Source organism: Lineus longissimus, chromosome 13 (genome assembly GCF_910592395.1).
Source record: "Lineus longissimus chromosome 13, tnLinLong1.2, whole genome shotgun sequence".
NCBI lineage: Eukaryota > Metazoa > Nemertea > Pilidiophora > Heteronemertea > Lineidae > Lineus > Lineus longissimus.
In genome coordinates, this window is record NC_088320.1 from 14,744,351 (window position 1) to 14,771,359 (window position 27,009).

Below are 27,009 nucleotides of genomic sequence, written 5' to 3' on the forward strand. Positions count from 1 at the left end.
CAGTCAATGGAACACAAGATAAGAACAGTGTGAAAAGAGAACATTATTTCTGCAAACCTATTCAAAAAGTTTCGATTCAATCACACCAGATGCGTAGCTTTAAAAGCAAATATCCACCTTGCAACTGGAGAAATTACTTTATTATCGGTCTTTTGTTCGGTTTTGGTGACAAGCCATTTCACACTTCAATTAGGCCACCTAATGAACTCTATTATTCTCTTCTAATTTATCAACGTGCTTTGACGCCGGCAGCTATATAGGTCTAATGATGTGAGCTAGGGGGTATTTACGGACATTTCAATGCCATATTTATTTTTGGTTGCATTCAAACACCTTCTCCAATGCCTTATAAACCGACGACCCGTTGCACAGTACATGTAGATGAAAAACATGACAAAGCTGTTTCAATTGCTCAAAAAGTATGAAATATTGAGAATACCAAAATTGGTCTAGTCGATATCGAGACTTGAAGAGGATGGAATTAGTCCACGTATTTGTGACATCTCGCCTGGGAGATGAAAAATCAATGCCTCTGTGACAGCCGGGTTGCTTACATGTATATCATTGAGGAGCCGTGTTGCTTCATAGAGATGTTATGATGTTTTATTTTTCTAATACCGGGAAATTGTATTGATGATGGTCTATTTTATTCTTATTGTCCAGATACCACATGCTATGGCTAAATTGTGAGAGAAAAGCATTTGTTTTCTGACATTCTACTCCCAAACCAAATATCAGTTTTGGTTACATTTGAATACCTTTCCCAAGGCTTGTCTAAACCGTCGTCCCAATGCACAGTAGATGAAGAAATTGAAAAAACTGTTCAAATTGCTCAGAAAGTAGGAAATATTCATAACGCCAAAATAAGCATTACTGTCGATAGTGGCAGGGAAGCGCGGTGGCGCAATGGCAGAGAGCCGGTCTCATAACCGGAAGGTCTTGGGTTCGATTCCCGGCTGAGTCGCCACTTAGAAACTTTCTACTGGTCGAGTTCAATTGAGCGCTCAGTAGCTGCTCATTGAAACCCCAGATTGATTTCTGTGGAGACCGGGATGATAATAATGTAGTCCCAAAAGCGCATTGAGCAGGGAACCTGGAAATGCGCTATATAAGAACTCATATATTATTATTATTATTATCATATATCGAGACCTGAATAGGATTTAATTAATCCAAGTACTTGGGAAAGCCCGCCCGGGAGTTCTAGAATTATAAATATCACCACCACTGTGACCACTCTATGCGTAACCATCTTAATCAGTTTGTCTCGCTCTGCGTCTTTCTTGGTGAGATGTCTAGTAGTCGCCTGATTTAGGCTCAATGATATCAAACGAGTTAAGATTATAAGGCTCGTTATTGGTATCAATGAATTAATAATGATATGAATGACACTTATGTAGGTGATGTGGAAGTAATAGTTAAAGTACAAAGCTGTGTACTTCCACCAGGGTAGGATCATACGTGAGCAAGGGTCGTAAAGAAATGTCACCTCGTACGAGAGGAACAGGGGTATTCGATACAAGAAGGCGCCAAAACAGATTGCGGATAGCGAAATGTAGGCACTCCTCTTTGTGCATAAAGCTGCCGCCAACAGTGGCCTGCAGACTGCAATGAATCGATCAGTGGCAACACAAAAAGTGATATAGATGGATGCAGTCTTTGAAAAGAATATCAGTGTGCGGAGATAACTGTATGCGTGCGCATGCAACAAAATATACTCGAACCAAAAACCCGTATAGTTATACAGGGCCTGCATTGATTCACCAAATACTTGCGAAATCAAGACTAAACCATCGGTTACTGCTAAACCTTGTAGCAGCACCGAAGTTGATGTGTATGGCCGCTCATGTCCTATACCAATAATTGCAAGTATATTTGCTGGAAAGCCAATTACTGCCATGATTAATGCCAATGGCACATTAACTGTGAAAACCGCAAAATCATAGAAACCAATCAAAGGCAGTATTCGATACAAACAGGTTCCATTCTCTCAGTATATAGTGAAAATAATGGTCGCGTTTGTTGTCGCCATCGCAGTTGGTTTAACCGTCAAATCTACGAGCATGAAATAGATAATTTTGTAACATCTAGTTCACCAGTTGGCATCCCTGGATAACGAAGCTCTTTGTTACACGATAGACCAATTTTCTGGTCGTTACTGCGACATGCTTATCACTCTGTTGTGTATAAACGGCGAATAACACCAAGTTATAGAACCAAATCAAGCGTTATATCGGATACAAACATAGTCCAAGCTTTATCAATGTGCTAAAAAGAGTGGCCTCGCCAGTTCTCACCATTGTAAATGTTTCTACCTAAAATTCTACGAGCGAATCATCACATTTTTATCGAAAAATTGCTACTAGCTTTGGCTGTTTCCATCAGGCATTTTGACAGGTGGCTGTCTGGATAAAGAAGCTCTCGGTTCAAGTCAAAATTGATGAACTAATCTTCTGGTCGATGCTGCGTATCACTGCCTTGTCGAGGTGACGTCTTGATCCAGAAGTATTAAGGTAGCAGGAAGGGTTGGGCGTTTGTGGTTTCTGAGTCTGAGGGGGTTGGCGTCTGTTGACTGTGCTTTAAGAGAGACTAGGCATGGCGCCAGTCTCTCTTAAAGCACAGTCAACAGGCATTTGGTCTCAGTATTTGGGTTTTGATTGCCATGACTGTACCCCTGTAAAAGTCAGAGGAGGAGAAGTTTGGAATGATGAAAGCATTGAAGAAGAAGAAATGTTATTATTGAGGAAAGCAAAATTTATTATGAGACTAGAAGGCAGTGTCCTGACTTGATTATTTTGAAAATGGCGGTCTGAACACATTAAAAGGTGGAACATGGCATTTTATCGACTTTGAAGTGTTCCGCAGTTAAAGGGAGACTATAGGCAGCAGCTAGGTAGGCAAGATAAAGTCATACAAATTTGCCAATAGGGGTCAGTCATATCTCTAGGCATGGCGCCAGTCTCTCTTAAAGCACAGTCAACAGGCATTTGGTCTTAGTATTTGGGTAAGTACAGAATCAAGGCAGCTCAGAGAGCAATGATTGAACGATGCTGTGGACAAGTCCAAGGATACTGCATCAGTCACGACCAACTTCTCATCAGAAAGCGTCACCACCAGCATATTCAATGTTTAGTTCCAACCTGTACCAGTCCAATGCACGCCTGTCATGGTCAGCAGTGGTCAGCTTAGCGCGATATGGAACATTCTTCCGAAACTCAAGCGAGGGAAGTCTGCTCATTAGCCTATCTCGCGCACTGCTCCTTCTTGTCAAACATCGTAGTGAAATCGTGGTACAGTGGGGCGTCCTCGAGGATTGCAGCTGGTCGGACAGACGTGAGGTGGAATGTGGGCGGCTGCACTTCTTCGTTGATGTGCGATGGCAGATAGCACAGTTGTTGCGTTGCATGACAGCTGAAAGTGAATGTGATATCATAGAACTGAGGCGTTTGCAATGAGACTATAGGCGAAGTAGAAGCAAGGAGTGAAATGGGCCATCTTCCAGTGACTAATATACAGAGTAAGGGCACTGGGTGTTGTTAGATTCAGCATTGAATGTATTCCTCGTACAAGCGTGAATAGTGTGGACATACAGTGAGAGGTGAGAGACCCCTATTGTCAGTATTGACTACTTCTTGTAACTTTATCTTGGATATTATATTAGTATTGAACTTCTAGCCATGGAATATGAAGAAATTGAAGTTGTACTTGTAGGCATGGAATATGAAAAATTATTCAACGGTGAAAGACATTATTCCATGAGGCTTTGCCGTGATCGCAAAGGACGCGACGTGATTGGTTCACATGCTAATGAGGTATGATAATGATAATTACCTCTATAATGCTACTTGGATAGCGACTGTGTCATTGACTGCAACAGTGGTCAATGTCAATGTGTGCCTGTAATGTCAATGAAGTATGATGAGGTGATGACGATAGTGCAATTATTAAATATTGGCAAGAGATCATACTGCAACATAGGTCTTGTTTTTGACAGATGACTGTGCGACATTCCCATTGGGTCTTGTTAGAGTCAGCGCTGCATGTATTCCTTGTACAAGCTTGAATAGTTGTGACGGACTTTGAGGGGTGAGAGACCCCTATCGGCTACTTCGTCTAACTTTATCTTGCCTACCTAGCTGCTAGCAATAGTGCCCCTTTATCAAGACTGAAACCCACTGTGCGGGGCTAAGAAATTACCTTTATAATCCTAGTTGGATAACCACTGTGTAGATGATTTGAAGAGTGCTCTGTGGATGTGTGCCTGTAATGTCAATGAAAGTATGATGAGGTGATGATGATAGTGGAATGACGAAATATTGGAAAGAGATCTATTCCTAGAAGAACATATGTCCTGTTTTGACTAGGTGGCGCATTTTAGAATCAGCAGTGAGCACTGTGTGTAACATGGTGGAGGCAGCGGAGATAATAACTGTGTCGAAAGTATTGTTATAGGGCCTTCCCTAGGCCCATGGGGTTAAATTTACAATCCACGATTGAAAAGACGTAGTTTGATCGCATTCAACTATAAATCCATTGAACAGTTGTGTTCCTTTAGTCAACCGATGACCTTTTGTTGGGCCATGATCGGGGATTGTAAACTGTAAATGTATTATGGACTGGGAGACGGGGGAAACACAAGTGAAACTGAAATAGACCAAAACAAGTGATTTTGGGGCTTTGGTTTAGACGCATGCCCCACATGCGCTATGCGGGATTATACGGTTCATGTGAACTTGTTGACATCCACATGATCTAGTGCTGTTATTGGTCATGGTACATGGTAGGCCTAATCATCATGGCTATATGTTTCAGGAAAAGCTCGGAGTAAAATGAACTGCCGATGAATAATGATGTTGTTCATGTTTAGGCCTACCATGTTTACTAGTACATAGCCATAGGGTATGCACTGGCCAGTGCACTTTCTGCACGTCGTCATGGCCATGTACGTGATACCTTGCATATTTTGTTTTTTGATTGCGCATGCTTTTTGGGCAAAATCACTTGTACCAACACTAATGAATAATGTCTTCTTATCCCTATGACTCCATACACAGTGAGGGCATTGTCCCATTCCCATCAAATGGTAACTTATTGTACCGTATTAGGGTGGAAGTTGGGGAGCAGATACCTACCGTTGCACGCCTGTCATAATCAGCAGTGATGAGCTTAGCGCGATATGGAACATTCTTCAGAAACTCAAGCGAGGGAAGTCTGCTCATTAGCATATCTCGCGCACTGCTCCTTCTTGTCAAACATCGTAGTGAAATCGTAATGGAAAACGTCTGGCTTTGCGCCAGACGTTGAGACTAATAAGTGAAGACCTAATAGGTAAAGAACTTCTACTTGCGCGAGACTGCTCTGATAAAATTATCATTGCAGAGACTACGGTGACGTACACATATATTTTTTACAATCAAAAATGCCCTCAAAAGACGACATGGAATGATTATTTTATTGATATTTCCTACTATATACCTTCCAATTATCACTTTATACAAATAGATCGGCGTTAGGTCGCATGCTTTTCTTTCCTGGTGACACTATAAAGCAAAATAGTTGCAACCCCGTAAATGCGCTATAAGTCCAATATAAAGTGACGGTGACCCGTTATAAATGTTTCGCCAGCTTCGCTTTTTTGCCGCTACGCGGCGCGTTGGGCCCTTGCGTCCAGATTTATTTGGTGAATGGAATGAGAAAGACCTGACTTATTCAAACTGGTTTTTCAATGTTGCATGAAATACCCAACTTGCGGCGTTCGGTTAACATTTGTGTTTTGGCTTATATATCGCCGACAAACTGGAGCGATTAAATAAATGAAAACCCCAAGGAAATGATTTCATCAATGTATTGATTATCATCGAAAACAAGGCATCATTATTTGCCAAATATTAAACCTCCTACCAACATTAACACTTAACAAAGTTCTCTCAGCCGTCTATTTATTTTTCATTCATGGTTGACCAATTTCCGATTCCTGTGCGGCAATAAATTTCACACATCCTGTCCCAATGAGACGGTCATTGCATCACCTGAAACAACTTGACCATGTCCTCCTTTATCTTATGATAATGATCGACGTAAACACCTCCATGATGGTGAACTCGAACTCCTTTTAGCTATGGGAATACCACTGCAGAGAACCACCGAATATGGATAGAAACGCAGCATAACCCTCTTCGTCAACCTATCAGTCAATGGGACACGTAATGAGAACAGTGTGAATAGAGATTATATATTTCTGCAAACCTCTTAAACGTGTTTCTAGTCAATCACACTAGATGCGTACCTTTGAAAAGAAATATCCACCTCGCAACTTGAGAAATTGTTTTATAATATCGATGTTGTATTCTGTTTCGGTGATACGGATCATGATACCGGTATTTAATATTTACAGTTGGAAGCAGTTCTTGTGTGTATAGGGGGATTCTTCACAAAAACGCCCCGAAACAGATCGCGAATAGTGAAATGTAGGCGTTCCTTTTTGTGCATAAAAGCTTCCGCCCACAGTGACCTGCAGACAGCAATGAATCGCTCTGTGGCAACACAAACAGTGACACAGATGGATGCAGACTTTAAGAAGAAAATCAGTGTGCGGAGATAACTGTATGCGTGCGTATGAAACCAAGTATACTCGAACCAAAAACCCGTGTAGTCGCACAGGACCGGCATCGATTCAACAAATACTGGCGAAACCAAGTCTGTCCACACACTAAAAAACATGGTTTCTACTCAGAACTTCACTCGATGTGTCTTAACGTGTCTGACTACGCTTAACCACGCCCTTGACCACACCCTTGTCCCAGACTTTGACTGGGTCCATTGTTTGCGTATAAATTAGCACGTGCCGTAATTGTCTTCACCGGCAGAAAAACAAGAAACTAACAACGTGACAAATCGCGCGTAAAACAAATGAACCAAGCCAGAAAAGGTAAGTCATTCAGTGAAACTCTGGGTAAAGTTCCTGTGAACAAGGCACCTGGTGTTTATCATCATTGTAAACCTCGTTCGCCTGTTGCATCTCGGCCTGCGTACACTGAGACATGAGAGACATGGTTTACAAAGGGAGGAAATTCCCATTACGTCATTCTCATGAATGAATTATGAATAAGTGCCGAAAATATGGGTAACCAATCGGCGTCGTCAGGTGTGTAGAAATAAATCGCATTCCTATATGATGAAATGCGTAGATGCAATGACGGGGACGAAGCTGAAAGTCGACCTCGGGGCACTCGGGCAGCTGGAAGACGCTTCCCGCGCTACTAATAACGAATAACGAACAATGAGTTATACTGTACGATTTGAAACTCAATCAGAAAAAAACTTCGAACACTTTCAGAAAAAATAGATATTAATAAAACTGGGGAAAAACAAACATATTGAAGTAGAAAACCGGCAACTCCTTTAAGATGGGCCCGGAGAGTGAGGTGAATGCTTTATTTTTTCGACATTAATAAAAACAAAGGGTTTCATATGACTCATGATCAAAATCAGCTTGTTTCAACCACTGCCACAGGGCGATGTAGTCGCTTCTTGCTTCTTTTTTGTAGGCAGAAACAAGAGCCACCCTCTAGATTTCACAAGAAGATCGGGAATTCGTGTCATCATTGCAATATCAACTTCGGCGACACTGAAATACCTTCCGCAGGGCTTGTCTGAACCGTTGGCCTGTTGAACAGTAAATGAAGAAATTAACAAAACTGTTTAAATTGCTCAGAAAGTATGAAATATTGCGAACACCCGAATAGATATCAAAGTCTAAATCGAGACTTGAGTATGATTGAATTGCTCCAAGCAGTGCTGAAAGCCCGCCTGGCATCTCCAGTGTTATAAATATAACCACCACGGTCACCACCCGATACGTAACCAACCTCATTTGTTTGTCTCGCTGTACGTCATTCTTGGTGAGATGAGAAGTAGTCGCCTGCTTGAGGGTAGATAATATCAAGCCGGTGAGGATTGTGAGACTAATTATCGGTATCAATGAATTGATAAGGATATGAAGGCTTACTATGTATATGGTAAATAAATAATAGTCAAAGTACAAGTCAGTATTATGCCACCAAGGCAAGATCATACGCGAGCAAGGGTCGTAATGGAATTCGACTCCATATGAGAGGAACAGGGGGATTCTATACAAGAACGCCCCAAAACAGATCGCGAATAGAGAAATGTAGGCGTTCCTTTTTGTGCATATAGCTGCCGCCCACAGAGGCCTGCAGACAGCAATGAATCGCTCGGTGGCAACACAAATGGTGATATAAATGGATGTAGTCTTTGAAAAGAAAATCATTGTGCGGAGATAACTGTATGCGTGCGCATGAAACAAAATATACTCGAACCAAAAACCCGTGTAGTTGTACAAGTCTTGTAATGATTTGCCAAATACTACCGAAACCAAGACCAGACTGTCAGCAACGGCTAAACCTTGTAGCAGCAGCGACGTTGATGTGTATGGCCGCTCATATCCTACACCAATAATTGCAAGTATATTTGCTGGAAAGCCAATTACTGCCATGATTAATGTTAATGGTACATTAACGGTGAAAACCGCCAAACCATAGAAACCAATCAAGGGATATATTGGATACAAACATGTACCATTCTCTCTGGATATGGTGAAAGGAATGGCCTCGTTAGTTGTCGCCATCGCAGCTGGTTTTAACCGTCAAATCTACGAGCATGAAATATTAATTTTTATAACATCTAGTTCACCAGTTGGCACCCCTGGATAAAGAAGCTCTTGGTTACACGATAGACCAATTTTCTAGTCGTTACTGCGACATGCGTATTACCCCGATGTGTGTAAACGGCGAATAACACCAAATTATAGAACCAAATCAAGAGATGTGTGGGATACAAACATAGTCCACGCTTCATGGATGTGCTGAAAAAAGTGGCCTCGCCAGTTGTCATCATCGTAGATGTTTTTTACCTTAAAATCTACGAGCAAATCATCACATTTTTATAGAAAAATTGCTACTAGCTTTGGCTGTTTCCATCAGGCATTTTGACAGGTGGCTCTCTGGATAAAGAAGCTCTCGGTTCATGTCAAGATTGGTAAACTAATCTTCTGGTCAATGCTGCGTATCACTGCCTTGTCGAGGTGACGTCATGATCTAGATTTATTTGGTGAATGAAATGAGAAAGACCTGACTTATTCAAACTGGTTTTTCCATGTTGCATGAAATACCCAACTTTCATGCGGCGTCCGGTAAACATTTGTGTTTTGGCTTGAATATCGCCGACTAACTGGAGCGATAAAATAAAAGAAAACCCGAAGGAAATGATTTCATCAATGTATTGATTATCATCGAAAAAAAGGCATCATTATTTGCCAGATATTAAACTTTGTTCCAACACTAACACCTAACGAAGTTCTCTTAGCCGCCTATTCGTTTTTCATTAAGTTGGCCAATTTCCAATTCCTGTTGGACAATTCGAACAAAAATCTTTGTAAATTTCTCACATCCTGTCCAAATGAGACTGTCTGTGCATCATCTGAAATTACTTGACAATATCCTCCTTTAACTTATGATATTGATCGACGTAAACACTTCCATGATGGTGAACTCTAACTCCTTTTAGCAATCGGACTACCACTGCAGAGAACCAGCGAATATGGATAGAAACGCAGCATAACGCTCTTCGTAAACCAATCAGCCAATGGAACATGTAATGGAAGAGTGCGAATAGAGAATATAAAGTATATTTCTGTAAACCTACCCAAAAAGTTTCGATTCAATCCCACAAGATGCGTACCTTTGTAAACAAATATCCACCTTGCAACTGGAGAAATTACTTCATGATATCGGTGTTGTTTTCGATTTTGGTGAAAACGGAATTTTGTTGAATGCTGAACAATGGAAGAAATCGGTTTAATGTTTAAGTTTACTGTGAGATGCAGTTCTTGTGAATATTGCTAACCGGTTCATACATCGCTGTGATCATATCCCCCATTATACATTCGCAGTCGCCTGATGATGTTCTCAACAAATCTATCAAGTCTAGCTAACAAGCAATTTTACACTTCAATTATGCCACTTATTGAACTCTGTTATTCTCTTCTAATTTATCAACGTACTTTGACTCCGGCAGTTATATAGGTCTAATGATGTGAGCTAGGGGGTATTTACGGACATTTCACTGCCACATTTTATTTTTGATTGCATTAAAACACCTTCTCCAATGCCTGTCTAAATTGACGGCCAGTTGCAGAGTAGTTGAAAAAAATTACAAAGCTGTTTAAATTGCTCAAAAGTATGAAACATTGAGAATACCAAAATTGGCATAGTCTATATCGAGACTTGAATATGATGGAATTAGTCCCCATATTTGTGACGTTTCGCCTTGGAGATGTAAAATCAATACCACTGTGACAACCTGATACGATACAGAGGAGCCGTGTTGCTTCACAGTGATCCTGCCATATTTCAATGAGGGGCCGCGTCGCAACACAGAGACGCTAACATATTACAAGGAGAGGCCGTGGCACTTCACAGTGACCATGACGTACATATATATCATTGAGGAACCGTGTCGTTTCACAGAGAATATGTTATGACGTTTTATTTTTCTAATGGCGGGAAATTGTAATTGATAATGGTATATAATATTCTTTTGTCCAGATACCACATGCTAGGGCGAAATTGTGAGAGAAAAGCATTTGTTTTCTGATATTCTACTCCCAAACCAAATATCAGTTTTGGTTACATTTGAATACCTTTCCCAAGGCTTGTCTAAACCGTCGTCCCAATGCACAGTAGATGAAGAAATTAACAAAACTGTTCAAATTGCTCAAAAAATAGGAAATATCGAGAACGCCCAAATAGGCACCAAAGTCGATATCGAGACCTGAATATGATTGAATTAATCCAAGTACTTGGGAAAGCCCGCCCGGGAGTTCTAGAATTATAAATATCACCACCACTGTGACCACTCTATGCGTAACCATCTTAATCAGTTTGGCTCGCTCTGCGTCTTTCTTGGTGAGATGTCTAGTAGTCGCCTGATTTAGGCTCAATGATATCAAGCGAGTGAAGATTATAAGGCTCGTTATTGGTATCAATGAATTAATAATGATATGAATGACTCTAATGTAGGTGATGTGAAAGTAATAGTTATAGTACAATGCTGTGTACTTCCACCAGGGTAGGATCATACGTGAGCAAGGGTCGTAACGAAATGTCACCTCGTACGAGAGGAACAGGGGTATTCGATACAAGAAGGCGCCAAAACAGATTGCGGATAGCGAAATGTAGGCATTCATCTTAGTGCATAAAGCTGCCGCCAACAGTGGCCTGCAGACTGCAATGAATCGCTCAGTGGCAACACAAATAGTGATATAGATGGATGAAGTCTTTGAAAAGAAAATCATTGTGCGGACATAACTGTATGCGTGCGCATGCAACAAAATATACTCGAACCAAAACCCCGTATAGTTATACAGGGCCTGCATTGATTCACCAAATACTTGCGAAATCAAGACTAAACTATCGGTTACTGCTAAACCTTGTAGCAGCACTGAAGTTGATGTGTATGGCCGCTCATATCCTATACCAATAATAGCAAGTATATTTGCTGGAAAGCCAATTACTGCCATGATTAATGTTAATGGTACATTAACGGTGAAAACCGCCAAACCATAGAAACCAATCAAGGGATATATTGGATACAAACATGATCCATTCTCTCTGGATATGGTGAAAGGAATGGCCTCGTTAGTTGTCGCCATCGCAGCTGGTTTTAACCGTCAAATCTACGTGCATGAAATATTAACTTTTATAACATCTAGTTCACCAGTTGGCACCCCTGGATAAAGAAGCTCTTGGTTACACGATAGACCAATTTTCTGGTTGTTAATGCTGCATGCGTAACACTCTGTTGTGTATAAACGGCGAATAACACCAAATTATAGAAACAAATCAAGCGATATGTGGGATACAAACATAGTCCACGCTTTATGGATGTGCTGAAAAAAGTGGCCTCGCCAGTTGTCACCATCGTAGATGTTTTTACCTTAAAATCTACGAGCAAATCATCACAATTTTATAGTAAAATTGCTACTAGCTTTGGCTGTAGTTTCCATCAGGCATTTTGACAGGTGGCTCTCTGGATGAAGAATCTCTCGGTTCATGTCAAGATTGGTAAACTAATCTTCTGGTTGATGCTGCGTATCACTGCCTTGTCGAGGTGACGTCATGATCCAGATTTATTTGGTGAATGAAATGAGAAAGACCTGACTTATTCAAACTGGTTTTTCAATGTTGCTTGAAATACCCAACTTTCATGCGGCGTCCGGTAAGCATTTCTGTTTAGGCTTATATATTGCCGACAAACTGGAGCGATTGAAGAAAACAAAACCCAAAGGAAATGATTTCATCAATGTATTGATTATCATGGAAAACAAGGCATCATTATTTGCCAGATATTAAACTTTGTTCCAACACTAACACCTAACGAAGTTCTCTTAGCCGTCTATTCGTTTTTCATTGGGTTGGCAAATTTCCAATTCCTGTTGGACAGTTCGAACAAAACTCTCTGTAACTTTCTCACATCCGAACCCAATGAGACTGTCTGTGCATCAGCTGAAATTAATTGACAATATCCTCCTTTATCTCATGATATTGATCAACGTAAACATCTCCATGATGGTGAACTCGAACTCCTTTTAGCAATCGGACTACCACTGCAGAGAACCAGCGAATATGGATAGAAACTTAGCATAACGCTCTTCGTCAACCTATCAGTCAATGGAACACGTAATGACAACAGTGTGAATAGAGAACATATATATTTCTGCAAACCTATTCAAAAAGTTTCAATTCAATCACAATAGATGCGTACCTTTGAAAACAAATATCAACCTTGCAACTGGAGAAATTGTTTCATAATATCGATGTTGTATTCTGTTTCGGTGATACGGAACATGATATCGGTTTTGTTGAATGCTGAACAACGCGAGAAATCGAACGATTATTGTTGGAGGCAGCTCTTCCGTGTATATTGCTAAACGGTTTATGCATCACTGTAATCACCCCCCCCCCACACCCCCACCCCACCGTCCCATTCTAGACCTCTAATCTTTATCCACATGTCTAAAGTTAGCACCAAGGTTACTAAACCGTTAGTAACAGCAATAGTATAACACCGTAAAGACGGAGGTTGATTCAATGTGCATTCCCAGAAGTCATTACCTTTAGGTCTCATGATTCCGGAAACGAAGCACCATTTCTTTAAGTATCTGAAGCAATTGTCCTGAAGCAACTTGAGACAAGGAACACTTGCTCCTACTAAATTTATGTCGTCAGAAGTTTTAAAATCATGTTCAGCTCTCCTGACGCCACGTTTGGTGTTCGGAAGATCACACTGATAAAATTTCGTGAAAAAAATAATTTTGCTTTGCTTTAAAAACGGCAGCTTAATTAGAGTAGTGAGCGAAGATAAGTTTTTTTCTGCATGCGTCTGTCAACTACAGCTCTGGCGTAATGTATTCAGTCCAGGTTATACATAATACGTTCCTGAATTGTTATCAATATCAATTAGGCGAACTTCGCGCATACAGGCTGCACCAACAGTATTCAAATGTTTAAGTACATAACACAATGAAAGTGATTTTAACCCTCCGAGCTGTGTTCAATCGGAAATTAAATACCTGATGGTATACGTATGTCAGTCACTCGTGACAAAAAGAAGTTTTTTCAGACCAAAAAAACACAGCGGGGTCAATATCGGACTCGATCGGGGAACATCATCATCTACAGGGTGGCCCAGAATTATTTTTCCTCACATAATTGGTACACAATGGAATTCTATTGTGTAACGGGGAAAATAATTCTGGGCCACCCTGTAGATAACCAGGGTCAGTCGTAAGCTCCCTTCGCAGCTGGTAGAGTGAAATGCCCTGACGCTCAGGAAGGGAGAACATAGAATCAGGGGAATGCCTTGAATATTACGAATAGGACCTAGGGAACATTGAACCCTCTTTATATCAGACATGGATAACATAAATACGCATCTAAAAATGATTATAATCTCTTGTCCCTACCCTGCAGAAAACCTCATGGATGGGCAGGGTCCTTCTTTACAAGTATCATCAATGAACGCATTTCTGGTAATGCCCAAAATAATGAAGGATTATTGAATATCTACTGTATCAGCTATTGTTTATCACATGATAAGTTGATAACTGTAGCATCATGCTTGGTACATTTGGAACCTTGTTAATCTTGCCATGTAATGTTTAGCCCTTATGTCACAGGAAAGGATATCCTGCATAGTGGGGCAAGTTTGCATGATGCAAGTTTAGATTTCAAAAGATACATTTAGTGTCCAATTCTTAACCATGATCCGTCAGAACAATACAGGGCTGAACGCATTTTCCAGGACGACTTTCTACTCCCAGCCCAGTCTTACGTAAGTAGATCCAGAGTATAATAATCATGATGTTCGCCATGCACCTGCCAACTGAACATACTCATTGGCAATGCAATTACGCAACCTTTCTCCTCCATATTAATGGTATTGAAATAATGGCCAACCAAGGTGCTCCAAACGCCACGCTTATCATATATTACATCATATGAGGATGTATAAAGCCTAGCTTTGAACTAACTCGTCATTCAAGCGGTCAGAAAGACTTCTATTGGTCTCCTTCGTTTAATTCCACACCATGAAAGCGCTAATCCCCGTTCTCCTTGCCCTCGTGGCGTTTGATTCCGGCATGTCAACGCCATTCATGGACTGCGGTGAGTAAAAATCCTTCACACTTATTTTGAGGGTTGACCATAGGATCCGACATTATTGCTAGAAGTTGAAATCATGAAGCAATAAAAGCTCCTTCAAAGTGAAGTGAATGCACATTTAAGATGTGGGAGGCTGGTCGCTGGAAGACAAAGAACAGTCTCCGACCCATGAAATTAGCAATCTCTTCATTTTAAATGAGTTCTATCTGCTTTAGGGTTTCAAGTTCAAGCAAGAACACGTGGTGCTTACGGTCAACCCATAAGGAAGAACACGTTTGTTTTAATAGGCAAAGACATACTGGGTGAATTTTGCTGCAATTTTTACAAGTCCGAAAGCTAAAACATGAAATAAAATGAAGAATGTTGCTTCCTTACTTATATCAAAGATGTATTTGGGGTCGGTAACAAATATTGAATAAATGAAACAGTCTTTCATGTCCATAAATCTTCCCAATATGAGAAACAAAAGCATTTTTTGCTAGCAAGGAAGCCAACCAGCTGATTGTTCTCTGCCGAAAACCTTATCAATGCGTGAATAAGGGTCATTGCTAGGGCAAACTTTTCCAATGGGCCGAAGGGTTGACCATAGGCACCACCATTTTGGCTAGAACTTGAAATCTAAAAGGAATTTCAATGGTGGGAGTCGGTTGTTTGCTTTCAAGAGAACAGCCTCTGAGGTTTTGAATCGGCATTCACTTCATTTTGAAGGACTTTTAATTGTTTCTAACCTTTAATGGTGGTGCGTATGGCCAATCCATACTCATGAGGATTTGAAAGGAACGAGTTTGGAATCCTCTGTGCACCTGTGTGACTGTCCGCTATGGTTACAGTATGCACTTAGCGGACAGTCATAACTGTACGTGTCCACGTGTAACCAAAGCGGACAGTATGTCTCCTATAACTGCATTTTAAGTCACTTTATGAAACACTTCCTGTGATATGAATATAATGTCATTTCACCAAGCTGTTCATATCTGTTTCTTGCCATGTTGGCTGTTAATTCCTGGAACTAGCATACACATTTGTGGGCCTATGCCCATGTCTGTACATAGGCCTTCAGTGCAAGGTTGTAACCATAGCGGACAGTCTGCCGTATATTTTTGCATTTTAAGTCACTTTATAGAACACTTTAAGCCACATCTTACTATTCTGGTGTACATGCTACACAACACAGCCCGTGCAATAATCTCCACAACTTAGGCAATTATGGTAAAAATAAGCGCAAAAAGTGCCAATAATTCGGCATACAATTACAAAAACACGGATTTTGTCGTCTCCCTACTTTTTATCTCCCTTTTTGATTATGATATAGGCCTACTCTGAGGACGCCATTAAGCCGGTTTTGATGCGTCTGTTTTGCATAGGCCTGTTACACCTAGCTTTTGTACAGGCGCCATGGTGTCTGCCAGTATATTTCTAATACTCTAGGTGTGATGTAGAGTGATGATTTTTAGCTTGATTGCAGTATATTGCGATTCTTTAACCCATACACGTAATCAATTTGGATAACGTTGCGTAGGAATTATTGCAATAACGTAACATCTTCCTGAAATCAATTGACATTAACAAAAACCTTCCCTTGTTTATTTTCAGGGTCAAAGGCTGGTAAGGTTGAATCAGTAGACATCGCAACACCCGGCGGCCGCCAAGGGTTTCTTGTGCGAGGAAAAAAAGCAACTCTAACGGTTGTGTTCACTTCGTGTAAGTATAGTAGAAACGCCATCATCAAGAAATTCACCGGCTATTTGCCTCGACTGCGATGGGTGGTTTCTTGGCACCACCCTTTTTATGTATTGGTGCTATTCGCGATGACGACGCGATTTTTTGGTAGAATCTTTAAAAATAGGTGTTGATATTGATTTGAGCAAGACTGTACATGCGTTTATATCGAATTGTGTCACGCAATGATGATGGCTACGATGGACCTTAAAACGAGTGTTGCCAGTTTCAACTTGTCGCATGTTCTACAGCGGTTTTATTGTTTTTAATATTCATTTCCAGACAGCCAGAGCAAGACTGCTACTGGAATAATGAAGGGAGATGTGGTCGTCTGGGTACCTTTCAAGCTTCCTAATAAGGACGCATGCACACAAGGAGTTACATGTCCAATGTCGAAAGGAGCAAGATACACCTTTAAGACATCCTTTGACATACTTCAGGAGTATTCAGCTGTAAGTTTTTAAGCATCTGACAAAAACATCAGGGCATAGCGACATAAAGTATATCTGAATCATTTTCAAATAAATTCAAAGTTCTAAAAAAAGCATACTAAACCACTATCATTTGTTTGCACACAGCTAGCATGGCAGTTTTGAAATTATTTTATGTACATTCACGAATTAGTATTGAAAACTTGTATCCCAAAATGAAGTTACCTAAATTGAAAAATGTAAATTGTAATTGAAAAAGGTAAATTGTAGCATGACGGTCGATATCACGAGGGTGCAGATTAACAGTTATGAAAAGGGACACGTTGTGGAACGATGACTTTTTGGAAGTCTAGGGTCGCCACCTCCTTGAGGTCTGATGGACCAGCGAATCGATGCTGGCCAATGACAATCGAGGTGGCTGATCACATGCAATCCAACTAGTCGGCCATTTTAACGGCGTGTCCCTCCAGCCAACACCAGAGGCGACTCAACAAATGTGGACTCCTTGTATCACCTATATGGTATGTGCAGCAGAGTTTTCAAAGAGATAACAGACTTCGATTTAATCTTCTCCGATCATTCACTTGATCCAATCAACGGTGGTCTCTACTCTCGTTAGTCCCCACATTCAAGAGCTAGTCCAGCACCCATCAGTGTAAGCCTTGTCCAACTCCGAAGGGCTCAACAACATCAGTATCTGTGCTGGTGTGACCGGTGTCCGTTAGCAATTTCAAAGCATTACATTTTATTAATAAGACATGCTGATATCAATAAAACTGACTATCTGATGCGTTGCAATGGTCGATTTCATCGCGAAATGCGAAAATAAATTAAGCGCGAAAATATTCAGGTTTATAACAATATCTCTAATCGTTATTTGACTCGGTAGAACGATATGATTGACGCTGCTACAGTTTTGGGTTTTGCATAATTAAGATTTAGTTCCAATGAATTGATATACTGTTAAGGTGTTAGAAAAGTGCCCGCAACCCCCCCCCCCCCCCCCCACCACCACAACCACATATTTCTAAAGGCCGCTGAATTGATATTGATTGGATCTTTCTCGTTTCAGATTCGTGTGGAGTTTCAATTGCAACTGATGGACGACAACTACAAGGATATTATATGCGTACGATTTCCAAGCGAAATAATGTAGCACATCAACACTATTATACAAAAGCTTCGAGATCATCTCAAACTAAATTCAACCCACCAGCTGGAATTGTCTGACAGTGCTCACCACAGTATTACATTTGATTTGTCGTTTTCCGTGTGTGAATTCACTGCATAACTCCTGAGGAAGAAAACCTTTACTGCAGGGCATTTAAATAGATCGAAAAACTCTGCATTTTGATCATCACTAAACTGTGTTTGATGGAACAAATAACAATCCAGTCTAGGCACCCTGTTTGAACATTTCAGCTGCTCTGTTAATTTAGGTCAAACGATGTCTTAACATCCTCTCCGGCATAGAAGCTTAAATTGTACAATGGTTCATGGCCAGTCATATGATAAGGCTAGACATGCCAATGTTTTAGTCCTAGGGAAACGCGCCTTTGAAAATCGTTAGTTTAGTTTAATGTTCCTGTTAGCATATACCATAGCATAGTAAAGTAGAGAGTGAATAAAACATGGTATGCTTCTAATATGTGTGTTAATTTATTCAACTCCTAAGTGATTCCGCGATACTGTCGAGTTTGCCTAACACCAAATAAGTGAGCTTTTTATACACCAGTCATCTTTTTGTACATCATTTTAATACATCTGTTTGTAGACAAACATTTGCCTTACAGTTGGGGTTGCTACTGTGTTTCCCTATCAGTTTGTTCACATTATTAATCATGGTCCGGATCAGCAGGTGGCGGCAGACGAAACCGCTCTTAGAATATCGAGGTAACATCAAATATGCACAGGTGGCATGGCTAGTTTTGGGTACTTGTGTCCTTTTGAAAAGCGTAACGTCAGTGCACAAACAGCACTATCTATTTGCATTAATAGTCACACCGAATACCAACAGGTGGCAGGGCGGACGAATATCATACTAGTAGTGTAATAATGGGTATTCTAACTCAGAGTCAAATCCCAGTCAAAATCTCCAAGTCAAATCCCAGTCAACACGTTTCAAAACTTATCTCAGTCAAATCCTAGTCTAAATAGTTTCCAGTCAAACTTCAGTCAAGTCACTAAATCATCCAAATCATCCAAAATTTTCAAAAATTTTGAAATTATCAAAAATTTCAAATTTTCAAAAATTTCAAAATTTCAAAAATTTCAAAATTTTCAAAAATTTCAAAAATAACAAAACGTCTACTTAACATAAATTATTTTCTTGTAAATAAAATGAACTTTCCGTCAAACGAAGAACTTGAATCAAGAGTCACAGAGTCAACAGATTATCTAAAATTTAAAGATCTTCCAGTGAACACATGGTATAGAATTAACTCATTCAGAAATATAAGTACAAAGATAGGCGAATCAACACTGCTTGAACTTGTTGACTCAGAATCGAAAGAAGTCACCGTGTGGGCGACGAGTGTCATCAAGCAAAAAATAAATCGTGATCACAATTATATAAGATTCACAGGAGTCAAGGAAACAAAACAAGGTAAGAAATTCTATGGATTTAATCTTTTGGACTAATTTTCTACTCATCCTATATTTAAAGAAAATAAATTATAAATAAATGAACAAAACTGTGAAAGCTCTCATTGGCGTACTATGCTTGTCAATGACTGGAAATGTCATTTTGACAGGAATTAATTTTGTACCTCGAAATACTCTCGCTCCGCTTGTGAATGTCACAGACTTTCCAATGAATTACACTTGTCTAATGGAGCACAAAAGAAAGTTGATTAAAAATCACATTTATGGACATGTTTGTTATAATCCATGGCTCGATGTTTCTATAATAGACTTAAGATATTACAAAGATGGAGTTGTAAATCTGACTGATGTAAATTTATAAGCTAAAAAGCCTACTCGCTATGCTCGTAAGCTTATAAATTTACTCACCCCACACTACTTTTGTTTGACTCGCTACTCATTAAGCTCGTAAGCTTAAATTTAGCCCAAACTGATTATCTCAGATGAAAGTCATGTCATTTCGGATTCTAGGATGAGCTCAAATTCACTCGCAGAAATAGTGCCATTATCCATGAATCTGGAAAGTAAATTATCGACACTCCGTAAGCATGCTTTTTTCTTAATTAAAATATCTAAATGTTTTTTCTCCTTTTTCCTTAATTTAGGAACTACAATTTTTCCAACCAATCCTAGGAGTGTACAGATAGCGGAAATTGTAATACTGATGACATTTCCAATCACTGTCGCAGCTCCAATTGATGCGACTGTGACACTGGTAATATACATACCAATTTCACAACCGTGTAAGATTTGACTAGCTTTTTTATAATTTTTATGTAATTTTTTTCTTTTTTCAATATTCAGCTCTAATTCAGTAATTTTTTCTTTAATTTTTTCAAGTCTAAATTGTTCAGCATCATCCATTTATTCTAATCGTAAATCAATTGAAACTGGAGTTAAAAATTCAATAGGGTCATCATTCTGATCCTTGACCTGTAGTTCAATACTAGTATGATCGTGCTTTGCGATTATTACTTTTTGAAGGGAGGTATATTCATGAATATCTCCATAATATTTACCTTTGGGAACAAATGAAGTAATAAGATCACTGCGCTTTCCATTCACTAAATTTTTATGTGTATCAACAATACTACAAGAAATTCTATACTCATGATAGGGTAGGAGTTTACAAGGTTTATTACCAGTAATTTCTGATCTTATAAAGGTATTGTCTTCAAAAGTCATTCCAAATATTTCACCTAGTTCTTTATGGAGAACTACAGCAAATGGTGGCTCGACTTTAATTTTAATTTTACCTTCACTGGGTAAATAAGTTAACTCAAATTTATCAGCATGTCCTTTTTCACTCAACGCTTCCTGTACTGCTTTATTGTAGGTAACTGGTGTATAAAATCCGTTGGGAATAGTGATCAAGTCTTGATTTGTATAGGCCCCATCAACAACAGTCGCAAATCGTAAATAGTGATTATGTAATTCCCTTGAAAAATTATAGTAAGTCATAGGAATAATAGCCTTTTCAACCTGTACAGTTTCATACGACTGAATACTCACTGGAAGTAGAATCCTTAATACATCATGAAATCTAACGTTCATTTATTTTAGAAGAAATTTTATGTGCTTTTTGTTTAATACTTCCTATATTGGTTGATAATACTTGAACAATAACTAAAATAGTGACAGCGATCATAATAATCAAATGTTCTGCTAAAAATCCTACAACACCAGCAGCTGCTTTTAAGATAGTAGACACAATAGATCCTAAAATTCCAGGCAAAGCCACCTAAAGTAAGTAACCAATTTTTAAATTTGATCAAACCATCATGAATTTTACCAGGAATTCCTGGCTTACTCGGACCATCAGGTTTGCTAGGTTTATCAGGTTTTCCAGGTGGTTTACTTGATTTTTTTGGTTTAAATATTGCAGCCACAGTTCCTCCAATCGCAGAAATAGTTAAAATAACTGCTGAAATAATACTTGCGATCGTAAGTCCTTTCTCTTTAAATAATTCTCTTAATTTTTCACCTAAAGTCATATCTTCTCTAAAAAATAAGCTCTTTATTTTTGCTACTTGAGATCTATACATTTCTTTATAGGATTCAACACTATTTTTATACATCCTATCATTATGCTCAAATTGATTTTTCCAAAATGTTATGTCTTCTCTATCACCTTGTTGTTCTGCATTATCAAGTCCTTTTTGAGACTCTTTCATTTTTTTATCATAATGTTCTACTTGTATTTTTAAGGCTGCTTCTCTTGTTCTTGCTATAGCCATCTGATCTCTTGCTTTTTTAATCTGATTGACAGAATATTCATTACCTGCTTTTTCCCTAGCTTCATGAATAGCTTCATCAACGAATTCTTTCATTTTTTGCATATTCTTTTCATATGATTTAAAATACCAAGATTCCCAAGAGTCATCAGTGTTACTTTCTAATTTATTAATGAGTACTTCTAACTCTTCTTTTCTTTCAGGTGAAATGTTAGCATCAACATGAGTTTCTATTATATCATCTGATTCTTGCACTACATTTGACTTGGTTTTAAATGTAGACATTTCAATATTTTCCGCTGCACTAGATCCTGCTCCATCTTCGTAATTCAATTGTCTTCTAGCTGTTTTTTCTTCAACATTTTCAAGTATTGGAGTTTCTCCCACATTAATTTTCGTAAAAAATGTCATAAGTTCACTTATTCCTGTTAGAGAATTGATTGAATAAGGATTTCTAGTATATTTTTGTGTTAGCCTAATGCTCTCCCCGCTTGATTTGTGAAAAAATATTTCATCGTTTTCATTCATTGTCAGTCTGTTACGAAATAGTTCCATTGTCTTCCCCTTCTTAAAAATTAAGTGACTTTTTTCCATAAAATCTCTTGTAAAATCATCCTTTGCATCAATGATTCTCATTTTCTCCATTAAATCATTGTCAACGGGTTGTGGAACATCTCCAGTCAATTCATTCATAATATTATCATTATCCGCTGCTTGTTGATCATAATTTTCATTTATGTCATCTGTAGCATCTTCTTCATAGGCTGGATTTTCAATTTCCATGACATTCTCCATTTATTATATAAAAATTTTGATAGTGCAGCTGATCCAATAACACTTGCTGCAATATAGGCTTGTTCATAATTTTTCTGAGAAGAACTAGGTTTATAATAATGAGACAAAGTTGGTTCAGGATGGATGCTGTCATACTGTCGAATAGAATCTTTCATGTCTAAAATGTCTGATTGTGCTTGATGTTTTTTCTGTCGTTGTTCTGCAAGGAAATCAAGATGTTTAATTCTATTGTGCGACCATGTTGCTGACTCCTTTTGTAATTTTTCGCTTGCTAAATCGTGTCTTTTACGCTCTTCTGCAGCATTCTTAGCATCAAATGCGTGGAACATGGTGTAGCGATTCTTAGAAACGGGACGATGGGGGGTTACACTAAACTAACGGATCATGACCGGCTTCACAGCTTGGCGTACGTCACAGAGTCCTGGTTGGTAAGCAGTCCTGGTAACGGACTGCGCGGACTCCAGAGCAACGGTCGTCACAGCCAATGACGTCATGGGTGACGTCACGTCGTGGTGATTTGGCGAGACGGTAGGACCGGACATATTACGATATAAATCTAGCATTTGATACACCACGAGTTTTGTCTTGATTGTGGTTATTTTCGCAACTTAGATTTAGCGTTTATGTCACAACACGATCTAGATTACTAAACTAATGACGTAGATAAAGGTAACTGGCTCAATGTATCAGTAAATGCGGGGACGGGAATAGGTTTGGCTGGTTGTGACGGCCCATGTGAGTATGTCCAGAGGAGTTAGGACATGTGGTGGTTGGCAGTTGGACGACATGGAGATTGTCCCGGCCGCATAGCGGTTTGGATTCCCACCGTCACCCGCAATATACTTATTGAGACCAAGTACTATAGACTAGAAACTATAGAGGGACAGTTTGTCTGGTCTCCAGTTGTGATTGTGACGTGAAGACACCATGTCTCCAGACAGGGCGAATTGCCTCCTGCTATTCCTTATAGCATTTCGGACGACAATTGGGGGGTTGGGAAAAAGACATTCAACAAAACGCAAATCAATGTGCATGCAGGTAACGTAACAGGCTCAGGTTGGCCTCGGCTTGGGACGCCTGGGTCGAAGTGGCTGGCCTCGGTCGGTATGACCGTCTCAGTCATGGTTTGGGAATACGTTACTTAAATACCTTACACGCACACGTACCTCCGTCAAGTCGAAAGTCTTAACTTGAAAAATGTCTATCACTGATTTGATCCGAGGCCCAGCTGTGAATAAAGATATGTCTCTGAGGCATTTTTAGATTGTAACAACCAACGGTTTATGACAGGACAAAGAACTCTAAATAAATGATTACGCAAGGAACCTGGTACGGCGCGGGCCTTTGGTTGCTATGGAAACTAGCCTATGGGCGCCATGGTCGCTGGCTCTTTGGGTCGGTTACGGAAACGCCATGGAAGCTGGCCTTGGTAAGGTATATTCGGACTCAGCGTAATCATTAAAAATGGAGAAGTTCTTTTAAAAACTAACTAATAGACATGTGCCTCAGAAACAGACCTCAGAGAAAGATCCGTACAGCTCATCGAAAAGGCGTTGCTACAATGTGGGATTCGTTTTAAATAATGGCCGACAAAGTCATAAGATAACTAATAACATATTATTTAAACTTCAAATGATAGGATAAGTATCTTATCCACGTCCTCGACGAAATATTCACAGATGATCACTTATGGCATGTTTATATTTACGATGAGATGAAATTTGACTAAGTTCTAGCCTATGTCTAACAAGTTTACGCTCATGGCTGACGACCGACAGGCCCTGCTGGCCTAAGTAACACGCGCTGATTACGCGCGAAATGTTCAATGGACTGAACACTCAATGTACATGCAAGCATAGTGTGGTCATGGTATGGATGGAGTGAGTCTGATCAGAACTATTGGAACCCATGGCGGAGGTGGAATACGCCGGGTAGCCGGAATGGAAAGGCTACGGTCGCCGCCGGACCCCGGCTGGGGAGGCGCGACAGGTTTGGTGCGTACCTGGGTTTGAGTCGATGTTGTCGGATTGACCACACGATCAAGACTGATAATACTGGAAAAAGCACGTCTTTTATAGCAAAATGACGCAGTCCCCAGCCAATCAGCGTCGCGGATTCGCGTCGCGATTTGGCAGAAACGGGAATTTTTGTAAGAAATTCTGACAAAACTCACTCTAAAACTACAGTTAGAAAATGAATATCAAAAATCGTCTCGTACAAAAGTTTCTTTTACCGGTAAGGAACACACTAGCCGTAAAAGAGAAAAATCTAACGAGCGGTTCCAAAGTTAATAAAGTTTGAAGTTAGATCCCCAAGGTTTTTTGAGAAACGGCTCCTAAGCCATTTCACAGTAGCAAGATTGACGGAGTTACGACTTTCCCACCGACTAATCCGCAAAAGTTATGAAAACGGCTCGTAGGATTTTACTTAAACTTTGACAATATGTCTTGATGATAAAGAAGAACATATTTCCAGAATTTGGGCAAAATCGCCTCGCTAGATAAATATTTACACACATTTCCGCACACCAGCCGGAGACAATTTCAAATACGGCGTCAATGCGTAAAGCGATACAACAATGACGCTTTCTCCCATGTTGCGCTGAACGAACTTACTAATATTACAAAAACGGCTCGTACAAAATTGCTGAAACTTAAACAAGCCATGTTCATAGTATCAAACACAATACTCATACAATTTGATCGAAATCGATTCGACAGAAGAAAATATGTAGACTTTTCCGCACATCGGGAGGGTAAATTCTACGACGTGACGTCAGCCATTGGCCTTTACAAAATGACGACGAAAACCACCTAAAGGTCGAAATAGATGCTAAATAATTCAGTAACTGGCTAATCCGTCGCGGAATTGAATATATTACAAGAGAGATATGGTATGCAAGATCGAGTAAACGAGATTTGACGAAAATTCAACGAGTAGTTTTTAAGATATTTGAAGTTACGCGCGGTATTGGTGAAACAAAAGATCCCGCATGGCGCGCCATGTTTCAGGCCTTGCCATGACAACAGGCGAGAGGGTGTCCCGAAAATATCGCCAAAATACACCAACTTTCCCACAACCGAAATAATATTTATAGATATGATGAAGTTCGTCAAATACTCGAATATCAATTTGTAAAGTAATAATAAATTCGTACGAGGCAATTTTAAATCATGACGTTTCTCCGAGAAGTGGAGAAAGGAAGTGCGAGCGGCCTCATGCACGTGCACAATGGCCGAATATAGCAGACGACAAGTAAAACGGTGAGGTCGACAATATTGCCAATTTTGACGAAAGTACTCGGACTGCACGGCTAAATCTGGTTCAGGCTATAGATAAATGCTATGACTATCGTAGTACAAACTTATAACGGATTCTAACGAGGAAAATTCTGGCTATAAAGCTTTCCACGAAATGGACAGATGCGTGATCGTACCACGAGATCCAGACACCAGTCGACAGGTGAAATGACAGTGGTGACAAACGATGTGAATTTTGACAATGGCGTATGAGTTTCATACACAAAATTTGGTCAAGCATGCGGCCAAATGTCTCAACCATCGTAATATGAAGTTATAGGAAATTCCAATGAGCAAAAATCGAGATAAAGAAGGTACGAATCCAACTTGGTGCGAAACCCACAAAACCCATTTTGACAAGATGGCGGCGCCCAATTATAAAGTGGGCGAACCGCTATAAAGTATTAAATTGGATTCCCCAAGGATGTCAACTTGGAGAAGGAAGATAGGTAGTTCAGAGAACAGTGTCTCTGGAACTGTTTTAGGTGAAATATGGTTGATTTTAACGAGCGACTTTGTTAGATTCTGACCCGAAAATCTCGACTCCACTCACAAACGATAGACAGTTTTACAAACAGCTGATTGTGTACAAAATGTACACTGTACATGATACATGTAATACTATACGTGAAGATGAGTCACAGCGTCTCTGTGCTGCATTACACTCAAATTGTGCAATGTCAATGCTAAAAACAAAACTGGCGGCAGATTTGAAAGATAAATTTATCAGTCCATGATAGAAGTCCAAAATACACAGGATATTGAGGGAGATGCTTGACAAAATCTTAAACCTGTTAAACTCAAGTGGGTACCAATCTGGTTGGGCAAATAGGGGATTTAAGATAAAATAAGTAGTATAACTTACTTTGAAAGAAAGGTGTCGTGAAAGAGGGGTATTCAAGATGGAGGGAAAGACAATGTGAAACTATGTATAAGATAGTTTAAGGGACACATAATTTTGAAACCCGACATTTGCCGAAAATGTTACACAGCCCCCAACCAAAATTCGAACCCAGTCGAATTTAACATGTGAAAAATTATGTCAAGCTCTCAATAAAAAAACGCGTCTACATGGGAAACTCCCAACACTCCTCCGTCGTCTTCTGAGTGCCGTTAGGCAGGATCTCCGTAACTTTCCTCGTGTATC

General features: G+C 39.7%; 2 protein-coding genes across 2 annotated transcripts in view; one reads left to right on the plus strand and one right to left on the minus strand.

Annotated features, from left to right (window-relative positions):
* LOC135498015 (BRCA1-associated RING domain protein 1-like) overlaps positions 1 to 27,009 on the minus strand; it is a 293,715-nt gene that overhangs the window by 182,335 nt on the left and 84,371 nt on the right. The window lies entirely within an intron of this gene.
* On the plus strand, positions 14,600 to 18,528 carry LOC135498213 (NPC intracellular cholesterol transporter 2-like). The gene is made up of 4 exons (XM_064788417.1): positions 14,600 to 14,744; positions 16,335 to 16,442; positions 16,743 to 16,912; positions 17,964 to 18,528. Exons 1-4 carry the CDS (start codon positions 14,669 to 14,671, stop codon positions 18,045 to 18,047), a joined length of 438 nt encoding a protein of 145 aa, XP_064644487.1. The 5' UTR covers positions 14,600 to 14,668; the 3' UTR covers positions 18,048 to 18,528.